Genomic DNA, 24766 nt, shown 5'->3' on the forward strand with positions numbered 1-24766 from the left:
AGCAGTGCATGGAAGGCATTGGAAGTGAGGGAGAGAGATTTTGACCATTTGTTGAGTGTCACTACATAGGTTAGCATTATTATATCTAATTCATAGCTGCTAAAATGGAGACTTCTAGCTGGGCATGGTGGCATGCGTCTGTAGTTCCAGCTATTCAGGAGGTTGAGGCAGAAGGAAAATCTAAGTTCAGAAGTTTGAGGCTAGTGTGCTATGATTGTACCACTGCACTTCAGTCTGAGTGTTGGAGGAAGACCCCGTCTCTAAACAAATGAACAAATACATAAATCATTTTTAATGGAGGATTCTAAAGGCTGAGTTGACAATTGTCAAACAACTGGTGAATAGCAAAGCTGGGATCCCAACTTTGTCTGGTACTGGAGTGAATGTTAAACCACACTGAAATTCTTGAGGTAGAGAAGGCTTGAATTTTTACTTTATTACATGTCTGCCTTTCTTCTTCACTCTGTAACCCACATGCCTCTCTTAATTGTTTTGAGGTGAAGAACACCACCATACAAAACACAGTCACACAGCTCACAAGTAAAGCTCACTGAAAGGGGATTTGGGGAAATGAGAGGAAAGAGATAAAACAGTCCAACCAGACTACTGAGATGCCACCATGGATTAGAATGCAGCATTTTTATTGTAAAAGTCCACGTTAGGCAATTCCCTTTGTGAAAAGGTTTCCAAATACATAGACAGGGAGCAGCTTATAATAGGTATTAGATTATATATAATATATATTCATATTGCCAGTACTATGCACACATTGGAAAGCTAGCTTTTTTTAGTGTCCCCATTACAGAACACATTTCAAGTTGACAATAACATGTTTCTCACCATTGAAACTTGCCAACAACTCTCCCAAAGAGTCAACATTTAATATATTGACAATTCAAAACAAGAAAATAATTCATCCTATTTACATTTGTTTGAGGTTATATACTGGAGCACTGATATATTAAAGGTTTGTAAAACTGGCAGCTAAATGTGTTTCAAGATTCATCCAGATGACTTGATGATGACTTTACATGGTTTTATATTGACAAAGCCGCTCTCTCTTCCTTTTTACTCTTTTCAGGTTATCTGTAAAGTTATACTAGCTATAATTTAGTTATAACAGAGAGCAATAATTTCCATAAAAATAATTAACAAAGGCTGCTATTTTAGAAAAATAAGGATTCAAATTCAGGATGAGTACATGAAGATGGAGCTCAACTCACCATGTTTTAAGTCTGGAGAAACTGCTTTGTTTGATCACAATATAATCTAATGAGACCACAATCATAGGCTCAACCTCTATGCAAGTCATTCATTTTTTTTCAGTTTTTAAAAGCGAATCTTCAGTACTTATTTTTCTTCACAGAGCACAGAATACTACATTCTGAACACTAGTCAGGTATGAATTTTGCTTATTCCTGTTTTAAGTTCACAAACAAAATTGTGGATGGGTAAGGACTGACTCATCCCCAAACCTGGAAAAATAATACACAAACTCTAATTATGCCCTAGTAGAGTCATTTCTATACATAAACATAGGACATAAATATTGTTTTAAAAGGAGTATGGACTTTGCCTGAAAGAAATTTTTGAAAATGAACATAAATAGCTGAAGTTCTTTGGATCTTTCTGGTTATTTTTACAAAATCAAATATCACTTGACAACACCTATGAGAAAAGATGAATCACTGGTTTCAGGCCAGCACAGAGATTTGCCAGAAGCATATGAGGGCAATTCACTTCAAACCATATTTATTGAGCACCAACTATGTGCCAGGCACTATGCAAGGTGCTATGGACCCAAAGAGGAAATGACAAGGATTCTGCCCACAAGGCACTCACAATCACTAGAAGCAGATCTTGAGATGGAGAATAAGTTCTGATATGATCTATCATCCTAAAAGGAAGAAAAAAATAGCGGCAAGCACATACAATTACTTTATACTCTAGTTATGAAATTGGGCATATTTAGAGGTGGCAAATGTTGATTATTCAGTCTATATTTTACTTAAAGTGTTGTCATATGTCATACAAGGAAAAAAATAAGCTGTTCGAATCTTCATGCATGAGGGAGAAGGCAATGGAAATTCCTCCCTCCATTTCCAAACCCAAATCCTTATCATTACATTCAGGATTCTTTTATAGCCCAAGGACACAAAATAAAAGACAATAGGATGATAACTTCATTTATTTGGGATCTAAAGAGATGCATGCACTAAACTTGAAGCATTCTAAGTTATTGAAATATTTACATCATTGTACATGAATGTGGAGTAAATTTTCTGTCTCTCTTGAGATAAAGGCATAATAGATCTCTGGACTAGTCTTTCATATTTAAAGTGAGTTGCGATTTTTCTCAAATGAGGGAGGTATTCTATTGGGATCAAATTTATGACAACTTGACCCGAAATGAACACGGGGTACAGTTTTGGACCTTTTCTATCTAATTGCATTACTTATCTAGTAAGGATACCACCACTGTAAATAGTCAGGGCTTTCACTATTTCAGTTGCTGTAGCTGAAAAATATCTTATTTGGTTTGAATGTTCTTGCTGTAATTTTACTTTGCCTTGCAGGTTTGAAACACAGCAAACATCGAAGTTCAAAGTACATTAACCAAAGGAGGGTTGGGCACAAACAATATGACATTATAAAATTTACCAGGTTTGGACATAGAAACAAATTCAGATCATTATCAACCACATAGAGGATTATTTAAGTGGACTTAGAACAGACATCTCTCCATGAGACTCAGTGAATAAGACCCATATCAATAAAACCCATACCTCTTCACAGGTAGAGGTAGGAGACCCAATAAACCAGATTAAACAGGCAGAAGGCAGTAGGGAAGAAGATCCGAGCATAGGAGTCCATTTTGGCAATGCGAATATGTATCCTCCCATGTCTCCAAGCTCCTGTTCGACAATCTTCGAAACAGCAGAAAAAACTGGCACAGTCCTTGCCATCCAGACACTCATAGCCATACTCTTCATCTCTCTCTTGAAGGTGTGTAGCATTGTTCATTTGAATTGTTGCTGATCTTGGGCGGATATCAATGGTAGGGGCCTGGGATGAGGGTAGGGAAGGAGAGGGATCAGTTAGTTATACTTGAGAGATCCTAGACTGTTTTTCCACAATGTCACCAATGTGATGATGAATCTGAAGATGGGTACTCAGGAAATTGCTATGACATCATGATCTACAATGGTAAAATTGAACTTAGAAAGATAGCACATTTGCAGATTTCAAATTTTGAGCTTAAGCAGTGCAGCTGAAAATAATATCATCAAGCTAATAGCTATAGCAAGGAGATTGAACACCAAAATAACTCAAAGTTAAAGATTTAAATCAAACTACATGGAATCTTATTCTAGTAACTATTAGATGTGAAGTCGGTTACATGAAGGCATTTAATGGTGCTGCATGTGAGTGGAACAGATAAATAAAAATGCATCAATTCTGAAATCAAATATTGTGTCATGCTTAGTTATAGGCAAATAGAAAACCCATTACACTGAGCAAATGCATTAAATGCTGTTAATAGAAAATGTTAAAATCTATAGAAATACAGAATGTTCCTGATTTTATACCACAAAAGTATGCCTTATGTTTTAAAGGACTATGATATTTTTGCTAGCATTCACTATCCGTAAGCTTAAGAATGTCAACAATGTTTACCTACATATGAATGGAAATTTCGAAGAGCATGTTACTACTTGGTAAATTTCCTGCTACACCAATTATTAAATTTCTATAGAACTAAATGATATGTTTAATGTTAATTTGGAGGATTTAGTTTCAGGATAACATAAACAAACTCTAACATCTCAGAATCAGCTACTATAATTGAATAGAAATTCTCATTGTAATATATTATAGTAGAGCCAACAGGCCCAGGGATCACTCTGGAAATAAGGAATGGATATTTTAACTCAAAGCCTTTCAAAAAGAATATTCTTCTTATAGAACTTACAGGTAGAATGAAGAAAAACAGAAATCATTAAGTTTACAAAACAATAATGAACGAATCCATTCTGAACTAGGATTTACAGTTAAATTTTAGTTTTAAAAGAGTACAAACTTGGTAGGTGTAATGAGTAAGACTTGATTCCACTTTTATTTAAAAAGAGGGAGCTCTTTTTGGCTTTGATGGATAAAGCAGCCTCTTTTACCTATGACATTTCATAGGGATTATAACTTTTGAGCTTGGTGTAAGATTAAAACCTATGTGAATTAGAGTATAGTTGCTGAATCAACTCCAGAAGTCTATAGAACTTTCTCCAGCATTATCCCTAGTAGAATGCTTAAATGTCTACGCATAAAATAAAATAAAACACCATGTAAGCATTAATAGTTAAATTTAGCAGTTGCATGCAGTGAATTTCCATTCCAAAAACATTATACCTTGAAGGAAAACATCCGAAGAAGCTTTGGGTTTGTAGACAGAAAAGAGAATTGCATTTGTTTTTGATAAAAAGGAGAAAAAAAAGAAAAGAAAAAAGAGAGAGACAAGATAAATTAAAAATACATTTTGAAAACATAGTAAGTGAAATGAACTGAAATTATAAACACAGAAGGACAGTTGCGAGCTTGGAATAGAACATTTGCTTAAAGTTGAAAAATGGAATTTTGTAATTACCTAAGAACATTTTAAATAAATTAATCTATGATTATCTGACTGAAGAAGCCAGAGTTGTTCCATTGTGAGGAAGTTTCCTATTGCCTAGTTCCCCTGTTTAGAAATACCATAATTTTATTTTCTAATTATCATCAAGGATAACTTAATAGGTGAGTCTTGACACAATTATCCAAAAGACATATTAAACAGGAACAAACTTTCAGCTTCTCATTCCCAGTTTACTTTCTTGGTAGCTCTGATAAATCATCTAATTGCCTTGAAAAGAGAAGTGCATGAAATTCTCAGGCAATTTCATTTTCTCATTTTATTTTAATCTTGTTCTCCTCTGCCTTTTCTTCTTCTGCCATTTCTATGACCCTGAATTAAGGAATCTACTTCTATCTCTGCAAAAAAATTCACTCTGGCATAGCTGACAGAGAGGGCCAAGGGACTTTTTCCAAAGGACTCATCAGAACTTGTTTGAAAGCCAGTCCTCACATCCTTCTTAGAGCAGGCAGGTAATAAGCCAACTCTCAATAGAACCACCTTCTTGTGGGAGAGTGAAATGGAAAGTGAACAAGAGGGAGCAAACAGAAACAACACAATAAGGAAAATAAAACAAGGATAGAGAAAATAGAAAGTCAGAGAGAGGCAGAATAGACAGGGAAGGGAAGGACTGCATAAAGCATTGTAAATATTTGAGCAATTAAAGACAAGCATTTTTTAAAATTAAGAATGATGCTTCTTTCTTTATATGTTACAAAGTCTTATATTCAAATAGACACATTACTCTTGTAGTATTTCACTTGGGTTTCTAGAGATGTATCAGAATACAACCTAGAATCAGCTAAATTTCCTCCTTACAATTCAGCCTTCAAAGTCTGTGGGTTGCATAGCTAGAGACTATTACGGTCCTAAAAGAAGAAGGCCAGGAAAGGTTGTAAACCCCGGATGGTCAGGTGATTTGCTTTGCCCATGTCTTGGGAGGGAATGGGCCTTAACTTTCATCAGCACTTCTGTAAGCCAGCCACTTTGTTCAGGTGTGTAAGTGGGTACCTGCGTGCTCTCCTCAACACCCACAATAAAAAACAGCTGCTTTAGGCTTTTGGGTTTGTGCCTCATCTTCGCCATTTAAAGTTTACTGGCAAGTAGAAGTCATCCTCCCTCTTTTCAAATCATGTGACACTGAAATCAGTCCAGGCTGGTAACTGTATAAGTCATCAACATCAACAGTCATCACCAACTACTAATGTTAAGTACCTTCATGTATAGAGTACTATGTGATATTTTGGGGTGTTTTTGCCCTTCCTTGACACATTTATTTCTCATGGCAGCCCCAAAAGACAAGTGTCTTTAACTAATACTCATTATATAAATAAAAAACAAAAACTCAAGGAGGCTAAGTAATTTGCCCATATAATAGTAAATCATTTATTTTAAAAACAAAAAGGTACATTTTGAGAATGAAATCAATTGAAATTATCTGGTGACAATACACACACCACACTTCCACACACACTAAATCTTTTGCAGAAATGTAGTCATCTTTGAAACTTCAAAGACCTAATAGCTTCCTAGTGGAATGCCTTAGATGGAAGTTTTAATTTAAAACATCAGTAATTAAAAAATATTATTATGGTAGGGCACAGTGGCCATGCCTGTGATACCAGCACTTCAGAAAGCTGAGGTGGGTGGATCACCTGAGATCAGGAGTTTGAGACCAGGCTGACCAATATGGTGAAACCCTGTGTATACTAAAAATACAAAAATTAGCCAGCCTTGGTGGTATGCACCTACAGTCCCAGCTACTCAGGAGGCTGAAGCAGGAGGATTTCTTGAACCCAGGAGGCAGAAGTTGCAGTGAGCCAAGATCATGCCACTGCACTCCAGCCTGGGTGACAGAGTGACACTGTATCTCAAAAAATATATATATACACATATATATGTGTATATATATGTGTAAATAGATATATATGTGTATATATATATACACACATATGTATCTGTGTGTATATATATATATATATATATAATTGTAAGAGGGCAGAAAAATCAGTGAAACCTGGAATAATAGCAAATAGAAGATGAATATATTTCTCAACAATAGTTTTAGTCTCCACAAAATAGAGCAGGTCATTATATCTGTATAAGAATTCTGACATAGAGAGAAAAACAGAATCAGGCCCGAGTCTCTCTCAAGTAATTAATGATCATAAATGAATCCTTATGGCCTGGCTACACTCATGCATTCTGTTTTCATCTTGGAGTCCAAACTGCTGAACCTTAGCCTGCAGATAGACTAATGAAAACAAACTAAACCAAAATCATGAAAATTTCAGTGATCCCAATAGGAAATGATACATACAGGGTTTTTCTTCTTTTTATCTTTATCCTTGCTTGGTTTCCGGTTGCTGACAAAATAATGCAAGGTGCCATACTCCACCAAAGCAGAGAAGACAAAGATGAAACAAACAGATACAAAGAGATCCATTGCTGTGACATAGGAGACTTTGGGGAGCGATTTCCGAGCAATGGTGCTGAGGGTGGTCATTGTCAGGACAGTGGTGATACCTGAAGAGAGGATCAATGAAACAGGTCATGTGATTGCATGAGCAAATTGGGTAACTGAGTCACTTGTGAGACTATACTTGTTTCATGACTTCTGATAGACAGTTTCTGTAATGGGAAAGGAGGTATAAGTGGAATTAATTCACATTATTTACAAATATTTATTGCCTGTCTTCTATACATCAGTTGAAATGATAAACACTGGATTTGCTCTGGCCTTTATGTACCTTATATTTTAGTGAGAGAGATACACTGTGAATCAAGTCAACAAAGAAAAGTATAATGTCACATTATGGTATGTGCCATGGAGACTACAGGGATATGAGAATCTAGTGAGATGGAATGCTCAGAGAAGACTTTTTTGAGGAGTTAGTGTTTAAAGTGAAGCTTAAATCTAAGAAGAAACTAAATTTTTGATTATTATTAAATTAAGGGAGGGTTCTGAGAAAGATAAATTTTGTCTGTTTTTAAATTTTTAGAAGGCCTGGCACCTGGAGAGGGACAAGAAGATTAAGGTGATTTTAGTAAAAAAATAAAATAAAATAAAAACGTTATAAAATGTGGCACATCCAAACAGTTTACATTTTATTCAAAGTACAAAGAGAAATTATTCAAAGATGCTAAATAGAGGAGGTGGGTTATGTGTAAATGACATGCTCTGATTGATAAATTCTTTTAGATTATTATAGGATTAAAATAAGTATCTCACAAGTAGCATAATAAGTAATATTTACTGAAAACTTCCTCCTGTCAAGCGCCATGATAAGTACTTTATGTACACTGTTTCGTTGAATCTTCACAGCAGGTATTTTCATTCTAATTTTATAGATGAGAAGAACAAGGCTAAAGGACCAGCGCCACATCCAATAGTTAGTAAGTATCAGACAGAACTGAACACAGAAATTACATGTTTGATTTCAAAGCTCTTATTTTGCTAATTATACAACAGCACCTAAGCAAACCTGTCCTCTCCAGTGGTTGTTTAGTGACAGAGAACAATATCAAGACAACCTATATTCATCAGCCAGAGAAGGATAAGGGGCATTCCTGAGTAAAAGTTCTGTTATTGGCCAGGCACGGTGGCTCAATGTCTGTCATCCCAGCACTTTGGGAATCCAAGGCAGGTGCAACACCTGAGGTCAGAATTCACTAGCTTGGCCAACATGGCAAAACTGTGTCTCTACTAAAAATGTAAAAAATTAGCTGGGCGTGGTGGTGCTTGCCTGTAATCCCAGCTACTAGCAGGGGCTGAGGCAGGAGAATTGTTTGAATCGAGGAGGCACAAGTTGCAATAAGCTGAGATTGTGCCACTGCACTCCAGCCTGAGTGACAGAGCAAGACTCCATCTCAAAAAATAAATAAATAAATAAATAAAGTCGTGTTATTTATATTAAAGGCAACATGGATTCAGTATGCAAATATGTTCTAGTATTCAGGATTCAAATACATGGATTCGGTATTCAAATAGGTTCTAGTATTCAGTATTCAAATAGGCCATAGGAATGTAAATCATCTTAACAGCCTAGGCCTGAGTATTCTCATCTGTTGGACTAACTCTTTGAAGGTCCACCTAGCTTATTAATCTACAATTCTAGTTCAGAATTTCTAATCCTGAGTGGAAGCATCTTTCTGTACTCTAAAAGCAGTAATCTCACACTTTATCATCTCCAGGTTTGTGATTTATATTTCCTACGGGGGACAGAAAAGAAAAAAAGAACGAAGTTTCCATTACTTAATGATGTGCAATTATAACTATTACTGCTAACCAAGAAGCTTCTAGGGGACAGTCAGATTCTCCTGTCTCAAACAGCAGTGCTAGGGAAACTAGGACAAAACAGGTAGAGAGACTAGAAGAGAAAGAGAAGAGGATGATTGAGAGAAAAGCCCCAGTAACGTACAGGGAAAGAAGAAAAGGTTTTATTCTCTATGAAGTAGGTAACTGGTAGAATATGCTTAGAAGAAACACTCTTGAAAAAAGGATGAGTAAGAGGAGATAAAATTGCCATTATCTTTCTAATCATTTTCAAGTCTTTGTCAGAGTCATTTTTGAAGAGGTTAGGTACATTTCCAAGAATTATGTGGTTCTCGTGGGTCATTTAATTGTAGCTTACTGTGAAAGTTTCCTAAATACATATTGTGTTATGAAATTCCAGAGAGTGGAAACACTAACGTTGATTGAAATAACTATAGAGGAAGGGTAGCCTTTAATAGAGAAAAGAGGTGATCAAGGGAACTACGTTTATAAATACCATTGTCCTTTTTCTATACTATTACCAATTACATAATAACCAATCTCCCTTTCTAGTCTGTATACTCTATGACAACAGAATCTGTCTTGATGACTATTATAACCCTACAGTGGAGCAGCATGCTGGGACTCAGTAAATATTTGTTCAATGAATGTGTGAAACAGCGAATCAATGCATAGTACACACACGAAAGATCAAAGGTGCTCAATCTACATTTGAGAATAGGAATCCATAATTATGACTTTTGGGAGATAGTTTTAATTGCAAATAACAGTAGCTAACATTTACTGATCTTTTCCTTTGGCCAGGTACTGTGTCAAGCACTTTATCTCACAAGAGCTTCACAATGATTCTATAATATAATGATTATTATTATTATTACATGTGACAAACATTGAGCATTGGAAGAATAAAAATTGCTCAAGATAGTAAGTGACGGGAGATGAGATACAAACCTAGGCAGCCTGGCTTCAAATGCGGTGCTCGGAGACACAGTATTTTAGCCCCATAAATAAATGAAAAATATGCAGCATGAAGCGCTAGACAGTTGGGATCTATTGTAGATTCCTGACTGGGGAGGTGATATAGGTCTGGGGTCTTCCATGTTGTCAGGGTAGAACATTAAGGAGGTTTGAGATCCTCATCTATAAACTAGGGGTACTGGTGGTAGTGATGGGGAACCTTATAAGTCTCTTGGGAAGATTAAATTTAAAAATGAGCACAGGGTACCAATACCTACTAAAATCCCAATAAATATTAGGTATTGGAAAGTTTTATTTCTTAAACTAAAAATATTTAATTAAGTTGTCTATGCACTAATTCATGTAAAAGTTTCTCATTGTACCTAATCACAACTGATATTTTTGCAGAGGATTGAAAGACTAAATTGGCACCTTGACCTTTGTTTTACAACCAGGCCTGAGGCCATACTTGACCCTTGACAAGTGGACATATCAGTATTTGTGGTAGATATCACAGATGAGTTCATTTATTAAAAATGTGGGATGTGATAATTTGGGAGAAACAAATTCTGACATGCAAGATAAACATTGATCCAGCAAATTGGGAAAATGTTATTTAGGCTACACAGACATTCATCACAGCCATGTAAAAGTAAACTCTTGAAGAACCACCTCATGATATTTTCAGGGCTGTGCGTGGAGCCACAGGAAAGAGAACTGCAATGACATCAATAATGAGAGGCAGAGCAGTGATGGTTTTAACTGGCTTCTCAACCAACAATAAGACAGTTTCAATTCTCATAAGTAAATAAGACTTTTCTTAGCTGGGTAGATGAAATATATCCATAGCTTTTACCAGTTCCTCTGCTCCTGGCATGAAGTAAGCTCTTCAGGGATGTTACTTCACCTCAAATCAACTGGGTGAAAAATACCAAATGGTATTTTCACTTCATTCATTGTTACTACGCCAGGAATATGCCTCACCAACTACCACCTGGGCACCAAACTACATTCACTTTTATATGCTCCAAGATGATGGCTGCCCATACCCTAGGACTCTGTGAAAACAGGCAGTATCTCTGAGCCACATGGATAAATTTATCTTATTCATCAAAAAACTTGGCCTAACTGTTCTGTGGCAAGAAGCTTAAAGCCTACAGGTGTTTAAGGTCATCTCATTTAACTGAAAATGTAACAGGAAACACTGGAAAAAGTAACAGGACTGAATGAAATCTAGAGCAGTATTCTAAAAGGTGACTGCACATTTGAATCACCTGGGGATTTTGTTGTAGTTTTTCTTTTTCTAAAAAATTTATTTATCATACTTTAAGTTCTGGGGTACATGTGCAGATCATGCAGGTTTGTTACATAGGTATATACATGCCATGGTGATGGTTTGCTGCATTCATCACCCGTCATCTACATTAGGTATTTCTCCCAATGCTATCCTTCCCCAATCCTCCCTCCCCCTGCTATTCCTCCCCTAGCTCCCCACCTGTCAGGCCCCGGTGTGTGATGTTCGCTCCCTATGTCCATGTGTTCTCATCGTTTAGCACCCACTCATGAGTGAGAACATGCAGTGTTTGGTTTTCTGTTCTTGTGTCAGTTTGTTGAGAATGATGGTTTCCAGTTGTTGTTTTTCAATCCTAAGTCATGTTCTAGACACATTAGATAAGCATTTCTTGGGGTTGAACTAAATCATTTGCACTTTAAAAAGTCCTCTAGTGACTTAAATGTGCAATTAAATTCAAAGAGCACTGATCTAGAAAAGTGAGACAGCAAAGTTAAAATACAGAAACTGGCTCAGCTCAGCTTCTCACCTGTATCCACAATTGGCCTTCAACAAGGCCTCCCACCCAGAGCAAACCTATGTCCCATCTGCTGAGGTGCAGATCTACCACCTCCTTATGTTGTGATCTTGTGTCCTTGCAGCACCTCTACTTCCTTAGCTCAGCTCCAAAAACTGTGATAACAATGATCAGTACAGCAACTTGTACATGCAGGTGTTGTGAAGAATAGAAAACACATAGAGACCGTATTGCGCATTTCTGACTTACAAATTACAAACAAACAGAAGCACCTATCTGCTATTTGCTTAAGGGCCTCTCTCTCATTCCTTAAGTCACTCACCTTGATCTTTTCTTCCACCATGATCTCTTGCCAGTGAATACTTATTTACTGGTGGGTTAAATGAGCTACCCAAGCAATCATAAGAGAGATTTTGGCCAGCAAGAATCCAGGTTCAAGAGGAGAGATTGATTGGAAATCTCTTCCTTAAAATGTTTTTGGGAAAAGGATGATTGGCATATGTCAATATATTTGTTCCATCCATTCATAAGTGTATACATCAATTAAACAATTATTTGAGGTACTGTACTAGAGAGGTACAAGACTCACATTCTGATGAGAGAGACATAGAAGCATGTAATGCAGTCATTTCACTCACAGTGACAAGTAATAATCCTAAAGTAATAGGCGCAACATATTTGGGGTTTGTTTCAGCATGTAGCATTAGACAAGATATTTTAATTTTTGAGAAGGACTTGTAACACAAAGTACCACATATAACAGAAAAAATCAAAATAACTTCCTTTTGAAACAGATGGGAAACTAAATTAGGTTTGGAAGAGGACAGATATGCAAATAATGTCTTTTTTCCTCCAGTAATCACTTCTGCCCTCAGCTTAATAACTTAGTACATACCATTTTGTCAGAAAATGACTATAGTAGCCAACATTTCTGAGGCTTTACTATGTTACATGCACTTTGCATCGAATAACTTATCTAACCCTAGTAGAACCCAATAAGTTAGGTACAGGAAATGATGCAGGTTTTATATGTGAGGAAACTGTGAATTAGAGATTAAACGACATTCCAAAGTTATACTAAATGTGTTATGTCAAACCCAGATTTGTGGGACTTCAAAACCCAATTTCCTAGCTATTATACACTACTGCCTCTTTAGACAGAGTTAGCAAGAGATATGGTTCTAGGTTTTACATAGCTGATGAAAGGGTGTTGAATTTATTCATCTCTCACTAACTTTATTTTTAGCTAAGGTTTAAAATTTTTCATGTGTTGGGCTTTGTTTTAGTCTGCGTGAGACATCTTCCCCATGGGAAGAAAAAGATGTGAAAAGTCAAGGCAAAGATCACCATGTATATTAGATTGAGCAAAGTTAAAAGTCTCTTTTCCCATAAAAATTTCACAGGTAAATATGTTTTCTCAAAAATGCTTTTTTCAATGGCTCTTCTATAAAGAGTCAGTTACTTCAAATGTGATCCCAGTAATTACACATGTAGGAAATAGCCAACAGCCAATGGTGTGCTGGTAAATGTGTAACAATTAACTCTAGAAAAAAGAAGGCCCTGATTTTTATTGGTTCCATGTTGTTAATATTTCCACCTTGGCTAATTAACTACCAATCTGACATCACAGAAAGTGATGAAGTTGGGAAGAGATAAACACAATCAGCTTTCAAGCGCTGGTGTGAGTAGCTTCAGTCTATTACCCAGAGACCTAAACAAACAAATAGGTTAGTATTAAAAGGGTTTTAAAAATAGTTAGCTAAAATTTCTTAAGAAAAGTTACTCAAGAAAAGGTGTCAAGGTAATTAAGAAGAACCAAACTACAGAAGTAGAAAACATTAAATACTATTTAAAAAAAAATCCAGTTCTCTTGAATATAAAACAAATGATATTTCTATGTAATTGCTGACTAAATTTAAAGCAGATCAACATAGAAAAAGAAATAAAAATTACTTGTATTTGGTACTTATCTTAAGAAACTGCAACATAAACCAAGATGTCTCACCTAAAGATGTTCTGGCTGGAACAGCATCCTTATTGATCCAGAAAGACACCCAGGATAGGACGACAATGAGTGTGCAGGGGATATAGGTCTGGATGGTAAAGTATCCCATTCTTCTGCTCAGATCAAAGTAGACACACATGACCACATAATCTCCTGGAACAGAACAAAGATAGCACCATACAACATTTTATCAATCACTGCAAAGCATTTAAAGATAAGCATGTATTCAATAATCTTGCACACACATTTAAATTGAGAGTTTTCTACAAGTGATATGTTAAAAACTATTTTTGCCCACTTGGGTTAAAAAACAAAAACGAAACACAACCTGAACTGAATCCTGACCCTTTTAGAAGCGATTTATCTACTTGATGGAAGGAAACATTTTTAGCATATTGACCTTATTTTCTTCTTTCAGATGATTTCTGATGTCTTCTCTTCCCATTTCACAAACATTATAAAAATGTTTGTGTGCTGAGGATGGCAGGGAACAGTATTTCTACACTGTGCATATCTTGTCTGCATTCATTCTAGGTTTTGTAACAATTTCCTCTTATTTCTTAGGACAAAATCTTATCTATAAAGATCAGAGAGGAATATCCTGGTGCTTGACACAAATAAATAAATATTTTACTCAGAATTTATAACTAAATTCCTTTGATGAGACATTTTTCACATGGTCATTGAATCATATGGCTTTCCTTTACAGCAGTTACTTTAAATTTTAAGTGTTCATTCCTGTGGTGATTTTGCAGTATCTGTCCCCCTATTGGACTCCATCTGCATGAGTCCACAAACAGTGCCCATTTAAGCCTACCATTGCAAGCCAGTACTTAGCATTCTGCATGACTCCAGACAGGCATTAAGTAACATTTGTCAAGTAATCGTGCAAATGAATGAATGCCTTTATAAATTTTACACGTAAAAAGCCTCTAAAAATAAAGAAGATATATTATGGAACATTTGAATTAAAAAGAGAAATTTATGTAAATAATCCAGAGACTATGTTAAGACAAAGTACTAAAGGAATAACCATATAGCAAGGTATGGGAACAATTCATTGTGACACAATTTGAAGTCTCTGATTTCTTTTTTTTTTTTTTTTTTTTTTTTATTGGGAGGGAGTTTCGCTCTTGTTACCCAGGCTGGAGTGCAATGGCGCGATCTCGGCTCACCGCTACCTCCGCCTCCTGGGTTCAGGCAATTCTCCTGCCTCAGCCTCCTGAGTAGCTGGGATTACAGGCACGCGCCACCATGCCCAGCTAATGTTTTTTTTATATTTTTAGTAGAGACGGGGTTTCACCATGTTGACCAGGTGGATCACGAGGTCTGATTTCTTAAAATCATGATGCATATGTTGCTGTTAAAATTCCATGTCCTTCACTTTGAATCATTCCAAGCAAAGTTTTAAAGCATTTGAATTTTAAAATCAGAAAATACGCTACAGAAACACATCCCAGTTACTACACATCTTTTAATACTCAGAGAACATCAGTTTCAAATATTGTTTCTTCACTTACAATGTGAGGTGAATAAATGAGATAGCTTTTCAAATGTTGTCCCTTTTATTTATTTATTTTTTTGGCTAAATTATATTTTGCCCCAAAATACATAGATAATTAAATTCAAATCATATCTTTTAGCTTAATTACTTGGTTTTGTGCCTACATTTATCTACTTATTTGGCTGATTTAATCTGATTTGAAAATAAGGTGCCCTAGAAGCCTCAAGCAGAGAAGATTGACTTAGCAGGGTGAGTTATCACTACTCAGTCTAGTTTTTCTTTTCGACCTTCAAGCTTCACCCCATGCCCCTCAAAGCTGCTGAAATAGCCCTTTATTGGCTGCTCTTTGAGGGAGTAGACTGTCCTCTAACCTTGCAATGTTTCCTAAGTGGGGTTTTGAATGATCTTTAACAGTGCCTTTAGGAAGACTGGCATAAGTTACTTGCTTAAGTCCGACCTGGTTGAGATAGTGATCATGACCTAGCACTAATCGGGGAATTAGGCTTCCAATGGGACATCAGTTTAATCCCAGAGATCAATAAGTAGCAATTATTTAGCAATTGTGCCTAAAGACTTGAAGGTAGAAATTTAATTTTTTATCAATGATAATAGATTTCAGTTAATTCCCACAGCATATGCTCCTCTGTGTTAATTTATTGAACATAAGCTATTTACAGCCACAGCATTTCATAAATCAGCTTTGTCTCTGCTTTTGTCCTAATTTAGAATATAATAAACACAGGCTATGATTGAAGAGCAAACGGATTTAATTTCAGATGACCTCTATTAACATCCATCTTTTTCTTTCTCATTTCTTTGATCAGAATACTAAAGGCAAATGCACCCACTCTTATTCCAGATAGGAAAAGCAAAGTAATAAAGGAAGGTTTTCTATTTAAATAATAACATTTAGGGGTACCTTTTCTCCTATTTTCCAAGTCCTTGAGCTTTCTGCACATTTTAAATGTGTTTAAATAAAAAATTATGAATTATAATGTTTTAAATAAAGCTAGACAATTTTAGTAACTTCTTTTCACCTTTCATTTGAGTGAATGAGGATCTGCACTTTGGCATTAATGATCTGACACTTTTAAAGGTAAACTTTAATTTTGCCCAAAGTTAACAAGATAATTATCTCAATTCAATTCTCCACTTCCCTTTAGGTCAGAGTCTAAACTTCTATGGTCTGCTTATCTATTAATTTCTATTATAAGGTAATGGCTTCTGAGCATCTTTCATCTTTCCCAGGAAGCCTAAAGCTTTTCTTCCAGTGGATCATGGATTCAAGCTTGAGAACAAGCCATTTAAAAGCAAAGCAGCTTCACAGTGACAGCCTGATGCCTGTCATATCTCCAAGGCCACGTCGCTTTTGGTATTCCTAAAAACTCTTGGGCTAAAGAGCCTATAAAATCAAATCCCCTTAAAATGCCGCATCAATGATTCCCCAAGCCCAAAAGGTTTAAATGCCAAGCAAGTCAAAGGTGGTTATTTCTGCCACTTCAAATTTATTCCTTCTGTTGATTTATCCTAACATATGATATTAAAGTCATAGTATTTTATATATTCATTTCATTCCTGCTTTGGTCTTAATTTAGAATCTATAGATGTAGGCTATGATCGAAGAGTGGAGACATATAATCTGAAATAACATCCATTAATATTTATCTTTTTTGTTTTTTTGTGAGATTCTTATGTCTAGTTTTAGGAAGAGACTATCAATGTCAGTTGTTTTTAAGCTGTAGTGGTAAATAATCATGATAGTTTTAAGATTTAATATGTAGTAGAGTGTTTAGGTTTTTATTTCCTACATGAAACTATCTCATTTTAGAAACTTGAAGATTCCATGGTAAAGACATCTTTCCCTCTATTAAATCCTTGAAATAATAGGAAATAATTTTCTAATTACCAATCATGAAAACCTACTATGTGTAGACACTGGACCGAATGGTTTGCATATATTATCTATAAACATCCTAAATCCTTTTTCAGGACGGTGAAAAAACAAAATATGAAATATAACTTCACTTTGTTCCTCTCTCATCATTCTTATTCGACTTAAACATAGTTGAATAAAGTATATCTTATTCTGCTTGGTTAACTTTGAAGGCATAAATAGTGTTGTACTCTTCTTTACATTCCTTTCTCTAGCTCCTGTTTTAAGCCCACAGATATTTTTAATCACTGCTATGCATAGAGCAGTGTATTAGGTAATGTGGAGAATAAAACCTAGGGGGCCTCATTACTGATTTTAAATTAAATGTGTTGAAAGGACAAATGATGGTTTTCTTTCCATAACCCAGATAAAGAGAGATGTTCTAGGACAATGCATTAGATCTAGCTTTAGCATCCCTCATTAAACACTTGAATTGGGGGCAAAATTCCATGAGACTGATTTTGACCAAAGGCGGGCAGGAGAGTTGATTGACTGAGTTTTCATTTGGGCAAATTGTTTTCTGAGATTAGATCTGTACTCACTCTAAGACACAAAATAAATTCAAGATGGACCAAAGATCCGAATTTATGAGCAAATATCAATACTACGGAATGAAAACTATAGAATACATAATCTTAGTGTGGAAAATGCTTTATCAAGTATAACATAAAATTTAAAAGGCATAAAGGAAAAAAATATAGGTTGATTGTGGAAAATGTAACTGGAAGATGGACACACTTGTCTGACTACAACATTCAAAAGGAGTCTACTCTTCATCTTGTGTTGAGACCTCGTGGTGGTGCTAAGAAAATGAAAAAGTCTTCCACCACTCCTAAGAAGAATAAGCACAAGAGATAGGTTAAGCCGGCTGTCCTGAAATATCATAAGGTGGATGAGAATGGCAAAATTAGTTGCCTTGGTCGAGAGTGCCCTTCTGATGAATGTGGTGCTGGAGTGTTTATGGAAAGCCACTTTAACAGACACTATTGTGGCAAATGTTGTCTGACTTACTGCTTCAACAAACCAGAAGACAAGTATGAGTTAATAAAAAACATGAACTAACAACAACGAAAAAAAGACTTCTGTATCATCAAGACTGCTGGCTGGGCACGGTGGCTCACACCTGTAATGCCTGCACTTGGGGAGCACAAGTCACTTGGATTGCTTGCGTCCAGAAGTTCAATAAAAGCCTGGGCAACATAGTGGAACCCATCTCTACAAAAAATTAGCCAGGCATGGCAGCATGCGCCTGTAATCCCAGCTACTCCAGGTACTGAGTTGAGAGGATCCCTTGAGCCTGTGGGGTGGAGTTTGCAGTGAGTGGAGATCCTTCTACAGCACCTCAGACTCCTGCATTCCAGCGTCGAGAATACAGTGAGACTTTGTTTCAAAAAAAAAAGAAAGAGAAAGAAAGGAAGAAAGAAAGAGAGAGAGAGAGAGAGAGAAAGAAGGAAAGAAAGAAAGAAAGAAGGAAAGAAAGAGAAACATTGCTATAACTAGTTTTAAAGGGCAAAACACCACATTTAGTGTGATGAGATATTTCTAAAATAAATAAGAATTCAAAGGCTAATATCACCAAATACATAAAGAATTCCCATTTGTCATTGAGAAAAAATACTAAATTTTTAACTAAACTAAAAGAAAATGAAGAACTTATACATACAAAACGTATGAAAACTCAGCTTTAGAAGGGATCAGTGAAATCCAACATCAGATAATAGTATTTCATTTTTAGCCTGGCAGATTGAGGAAAAACTAAATGTACTGGTGATGTTGGTCCTGAAAAGATGTGGACAGGGAGCAGAGGTGCACACTGTTGGTGGGGATACACAATGATGTGGACTTTCAGGAAGATAATCTGGAAGTATATAGAAACATATATTTTTTTAAAATTCTTGGATAAACACTACAGAAACGAAAAGTTTTCAAATATTGCTATTCAATTGGCACCAAAATTTTCTCATGGTTTGTTATGTGCCCAGAAGTCTAAATAGAATACCCAATCTTTGGACAGAATCCCAATCCCTGAGCTTAAAGGATCCAGAACATTGTTGTGAAGAAAATATTTCCAAATCAATCAGTTGCTAACTTCTATAAATGCTACTCTCAAGCAGTTTCTGCATTCATCACCTGCCCACCATTCTCAGGGGTTGTTTATTCTCTCATTAACTCTTCTGGAATACATTCAACATCTCCTGCCAACCAGGTCCTGTGCGGTCAAGAGAGGGGAAATTATATATAGCTAAGCTCTAGTTTTGCCATCAAGGAGTTGTCAAGCTAAGAAAGTCATATCAATATGACTTTATCACTACATGATGGCACAATAGCTCTAATATAACAGATACATCCCAATTTATCTTACACACCATAAGGAAACGTTCTGACAGGCACATTTTTGAAAATTCTGAGTAAATAAGCCTGTCTTCACTAAACTTAAATAGGTCCATGCTCCCTCTTCAGAAAACGTCCAGGCTTCTAAACCTGACATAAAGGCTGTCTATCTAAATTTAACCTGAACCTTTCTCTCTCATTATTCTATTTATGTCCTCTAAGCCCTAGACAAATAAATTAAATATTTTTATTTCATGCCTTTATGATTTTTCTGCCTTTATTCTTCCTGCCATCATCTCTCTCCTAGATTGCTGAATAATCTCTTTACTCCTTTTCTTCATTCCAACTTTCTGATCCCCCATGTCACCACCACCACAACGACTCCATACACATATACTCCACGATGCGTCTAGACCTGTGCTGTCTAAAATGCTAGCCTTCTTAAACATACTTTAAAATTAAAAAAAAATTAAATTTAATTTCTTAGTTGCACAAGTTACATTCAAGTGCACAAGAGCTACACGTAGCTAGTGACTAGTATATTGGAAAGTACAGATGATAGAGCAGTTTCTTCATCATAGAAAGTTTAATTGGACAGTGCTAAACGAAGCTTTTCTGTCTAGAATACATATTTGTTCAGGTCATTCCCGTTGAGCATCTCAATATGAAATTCACGCTGCTTAACATGTGATTCTGGCCCGGTTTGCTTTGATCCATCCTGAAGCATACCAGCTTTATAATCGCCCACCTTTTAGTCCACCTATATGATTTACTTTCTGCCTTTCCAAGGGGAAACTTCTCATTATTTTGCCTCTGTTTGCAATATGTTGCTCTCAACTTCTGAAATGTTCTCTACCCCTCTGATCGTACCATATACATATAAATACCTCCAAGCTCTTCAATAATTGCCCGCTGATATCAGGACACAATAAAATTCTTTAACTTGTTCTCTGAGGCTTCAAAGGTTGTTTTGTTTTGTTTGTTTTTCCTTCACTATATTCCCGGACTCATATTAAATAGTGTTTCTTCACTTATTGGGGTTCTTGTAGTTCTTTACATGCCTTCCTCACCCTGCTTCCTCTCCCCACAGGGTTCCTTCACCTGCTGCCTCCTCTTGCTCAAACTCTAGCATCTCATCTTTCTTTACTCAATTAACTCCATTCATTTTTCAAATGTCAATTAATGTGCCTCATCATGAAAGAAGCCTTTATTACATCAAATATCCTCAGTAATACATCATAGTAAAAACTCAGTAAGGTCACAATAAAAATATATGATTGTGAATAGTGGATTATATTCTAGATTATAATTATTTTATGGGCTCTATGAGGGATGCAGCTGTACCTATTTTGCTCACTATTTTCTTCTCAGCATCTAATACAGTGCCTGGGACATAGAGGGGAATTCAACAATTATTTGTTAAATAAATAAACGCTTTAGCTCAGAATGACATGAAGAAAATTCTAGATGAGCTGTACACCAGAAGTCTTTAAGACCAAGGTGGAGATTAACATGGGCTTTTAAGATATTAAACTTTACATTACAAATTACTGCATCTGGAAAAATTTTTGTTGAACTTAATGTCAATGGATATAAGGTCACAAGGAACTGTTAGCAATCCTAACTGCTTGCCAAGAAAAAAAAATGGAGAAGGGAAATCAGCTTTATCAGAGTGGCTGCATTATGTTTAGTAAACAATCATTTAGTGATTTGAGTTTCTCAGCCAGATCCATTAGTGAAAGAAGAGAACAAAGGGGTTTGGCTGCTAAAACGCAACTGTCACTGTCTGCCAAGTCTACTAGGTGTGTTTTCATTTAAAAACTTTGCCTTTTTGATTTTATCTGTTAAGTGCATGAAGAAGAACAAAATAGCAATTGAGGGAAATATAATAAAAAATAAAAAGTACATTAAGGTAATTTTTCTGGTTTAAATTTATCTTTTAAAGACTCTATATGAATCTCCACTGAGGGCAGAGGTTGGGAACTATAGTGAAGAATGAGAACTGCTTTGAATCCATTTCCCTAGAAGGGGAACAGTCATTTGTTCCCTGCAGGCTGCTGAGGAGGGATGGTCTTAGTCTCCTAGCTTAGATGGCCATATTTTCGACAAAGGTATTTCTCTGGAAAAAGTGGCAAGTAGTGAGTGCTCGGCAGTTAACCCTTAAGCATCTGGGAGATGGGTGTGTGAGTTCAAGGAAGGTGAGAGGGTGGTAGGGGCATCAACAGTATCTACTGCAAGGGCAGAAATCAGATTAACTGGGTTCAAAATTTGAATGCTGTCACTCACTGGTTGTGCAATTTCAGGCAACTTTCTTAAGTCTCTGAGCCTCAACTTCTCTATCTATAAAGTAAGAGTAATAACAGAATCCACTTCACATCAATATTGTGAACATAAAAATAATTAATATACATACCATTCTTGGTACAATTCCTGGCACATAGGACAGTACAGTAATGTCAGTTATTACAAAACAGAGTAATCTATGTAATTTGATTAAACACTGTTTTGACCTGTAATAAACATGGGAGAAACTTACTAAATATTCAAAAGAGAATTAGAGTTAGAAAGGGTCTTTGAATTTATCTCCATTAACCAATTCTATCCTCTTGAAAATTAAGCAGTTGAGGTTCATCAAAGAAGGATGCTTTATCCAAAGCAGGCCCAAGATTCCTGCCTCACAAACATATACCCCTGTAAAAAATAGCCTCTGCATTCTAAATCAGTGGTTAGGACCATGACGATAAATCCAAAAAACAAACAAAAACAATGTGGAAAGCTAATTGTTAATGTTATTAATGTGGTTAATATAGAAAGGTGGTTTGGATAATTGGGGCCCTCAACCTCAAACAGAGTCTTCGTTTACAATTGAACCTTACATAATCCACATATTACTTTTCAGAAGCTGAAAACTCATTTGTCTGGAATGCATCTGACTCAACAATAGCGGAAATTTTCTCCTGGTGGATAGCTTTAGATGAAAGAAAGCTCAATATCTGCAAAGCCTCGAAATGTAGTGGTTTTCTAGTTTCACAGAGCGAGGTCTTTGTAAACATCCCAGTTTTCTGCCTGCCTTTATTAGAAAATTTTCTTTATGCAAGAGGTTATCTTTCTCACCATTCAAAAAGCTACCACAGATGCCTAGCCCAATGTGGACTTTTGTAATGCAATTCATTTGTCTGAGTCTATAATGAAATTCCAAAAATGCAGCAAATATGTTCACCTTGGGATATACATTAATAAAACAACTTCAGCTCATACATCTAAAACTACAGATACAAATGAATACATTTGCTACTTTGATCCATCAAAAGAGACTGCAATTTCCCAGTATAATTAACTGTAACTCCTGCAAACATCTAACTAGATATTAAAACATGTGTTACATAAATGCAGGGCAAGTCACAGTGGCAGATCTAGTCCCAGGATTCAAGTACATGCGATCTTGATAATAAGATACAGAAATATGAGTACGTTGTTTAAATTGTCCCACTAATGTAGGAATAAACAAACATTGCTAAGACTATTGTGATGACAGGGAAAGTGTTTTGCTAATGGTATGGAAAGTGTTTTGTCATCTTTGGAACACAGGGTATAGATAAAGTGTTTCGAACACAGAGTATAGATAAATTCTGTGACATTGGTAGGTAATTTTCCTGTTGAGTGATTTTTTTTTTTTTTTTGCCTTTGTTAAAAGGCTACCTTCAGCCTTGGAGTAATAGTAAAGTAGCCAATCTTATTCTTGTTTTTAATACATCCATGTATTCTTGTATTAATACATCCATGAAAGCCAGTAATACATTCCTACAATATTAGAGTTCACATACTTGCATTAGTAAAATTATGCTCTTCTGTTCAACTCAGATTCCGAGGAACAGACTAGTTACATACCAACAGGTTTTGTCAAGAGAAGGTAACAAAATATTCTTTTATGTGAAGTTAATGTTTGTGTAGAATATGATTGTGACACTAAAAGATCTAATTTACCTTTTGCAGAAGTCCTATTTTAGGAGAAATTTTAAAATGTGCTTGCATATTCCATTCTTAGCTCTCATGGTTCACTGGAAATATTTTCAGCACTTCAGAAGAGAGGTGCCAATAAGAAGCAGATGCAATAGCAGCATATTATCTTTGATAAGAAAATTTGACTTTAATAAAGAAAATGGGATCTACAGTGGTATCAGTTAAGATGTGATAGATTCTGAGAAATGTTGCAGATATTTACTTTTCGTTAACCATAGATAGTTAGGTAAGTGGTAGATATGCTCCTTTGTCTGAATTGTAACCCCAGAGCCACAGAGGTGGGGTCGATATGTTATATTTTGCTTTTCTGGCATCAAAATGATGAGACTGCATTTCACAGAGAAAATGAGTAGAAATTCTCTTTGTGATGTGTGGAAAGAACCAGGAATTCTCAACAGAAAGATGCCTGGTCCACAGGTCTGTCCTGGAAAACAGATGCCTTGGCCATGGGGAATCACTTTTTCCATCTATTCTGGAGACAGAATCTTGTTCTGTTGAAAAATTGCTTGATATCCATCAATTTATAAAAACAGGACAATATCTCTAGTAAGAACCAAGTTCTTTTCCCAAATTGATCAAGAACTAATTTGTGATAATAGGAGGTTATTTTTAATAAGCAATCTGAGATTCAGTTTCCTATTTTGTAAAATACAGATGACAAAATGCTCCATAGCAACCTGACCTGTTCAATACTTGTTGCAATAACTTGTTGTAATTAATAAACACTTGTTGTAATTACCACCATTTTTGATCCTCTCCTAGGTGCCGAAGGTTCTACTCGGAACTCTGAATGCCACCCAAAGCCTATGTTTTACTATTAGAAATATTTCACTGAGTAGTATACAAAGATTTCAAATTTGTGGTAGCTTCCTTATAGCTACTAACATTGGAGTAGGCATCGAACCAAGTTTTGACCCTAAATCCAAGCCTTACCAATTATTTTTTAATAATTCTAATAAAGTAACACCTGCAAAGTTTAGAAGGGCAGTATGAACATTGGGGGATATGTGAATCATGGCATATAGGTTCAGACTATAATTAGATGGATGCTGTCTTGTGGATTTGAAAGTATGCATGTTAAAAGTCTTTATAAATATGTATTTTATATGTTTTGTCTATAAATAATTTGTATTCTTTAAAAATTACAAATTCTTACAAACATTTGTTCTTTATTTTAGGTCATAGTTTGTTTCATTCCTTGTTTAATATTCCTACTAAAGTTTGAGAACCACCAGAATTTAAAATATTTAAAAAAGAAGGAAGAGAATA

The 24766-nt window shown here is 35.7% G+C and overlaps 1 protein-coding gene across 3 annotated transcripts in view; it reads right to left on the minus strand.

The window, feature by feature from the left end:
• Nucleotides 1-620: 620 nt before the first annotated feature.
• GABRG2 (gamma-aminobutyric acid type A receptor subunit gamma2) overlaps nt 621-24766 on the minus strand; it is a 98891-nt gene continuing 74745 nt past the window's right edge. For 2 of the 3 annotated variants that reach the window (XM_032252716.1, XM_032252714.1), the window contains exons 7-10: nt 13710-13862; nt 6984-7189; nt 4405-4428; nt 621-3066 (exon numbers count right to left, since the gene is read on the minus strand). In XM_032252716.1, the coding sequence (XP_032108607.1) occupies nt 2791-3066; nt 4405-4428; nt 6984-7189; nt 13710-13862 (659 nt within the window). In that variant the 3' untranslated portion in view covers nt 621-2790. The remainder of the gene's footprint in view (nt 3067-4404; nt 4429-6983; nt 7190-13709; nt 13863-24766) is intronic. The other variant, XM_032252715.1, reaches the window with a different exon arrangement.

Source organism: Sapajus apella, unplaced genomic scaffold, assembly GCF_009761245.1.
Source record: "Sapajus apella isolate SASKATOON/1434 unplaced genomic scaffold, GSC_monkey_1.0 scaffold79, whole genome shotgun sequence".
Taxonomy (NCBI): domain Eukaryota; kingdom Metazoa; phylum Chordata; class Mammalia; order Primates; family Cebidae; genus Sapajus; species Sapajus apella.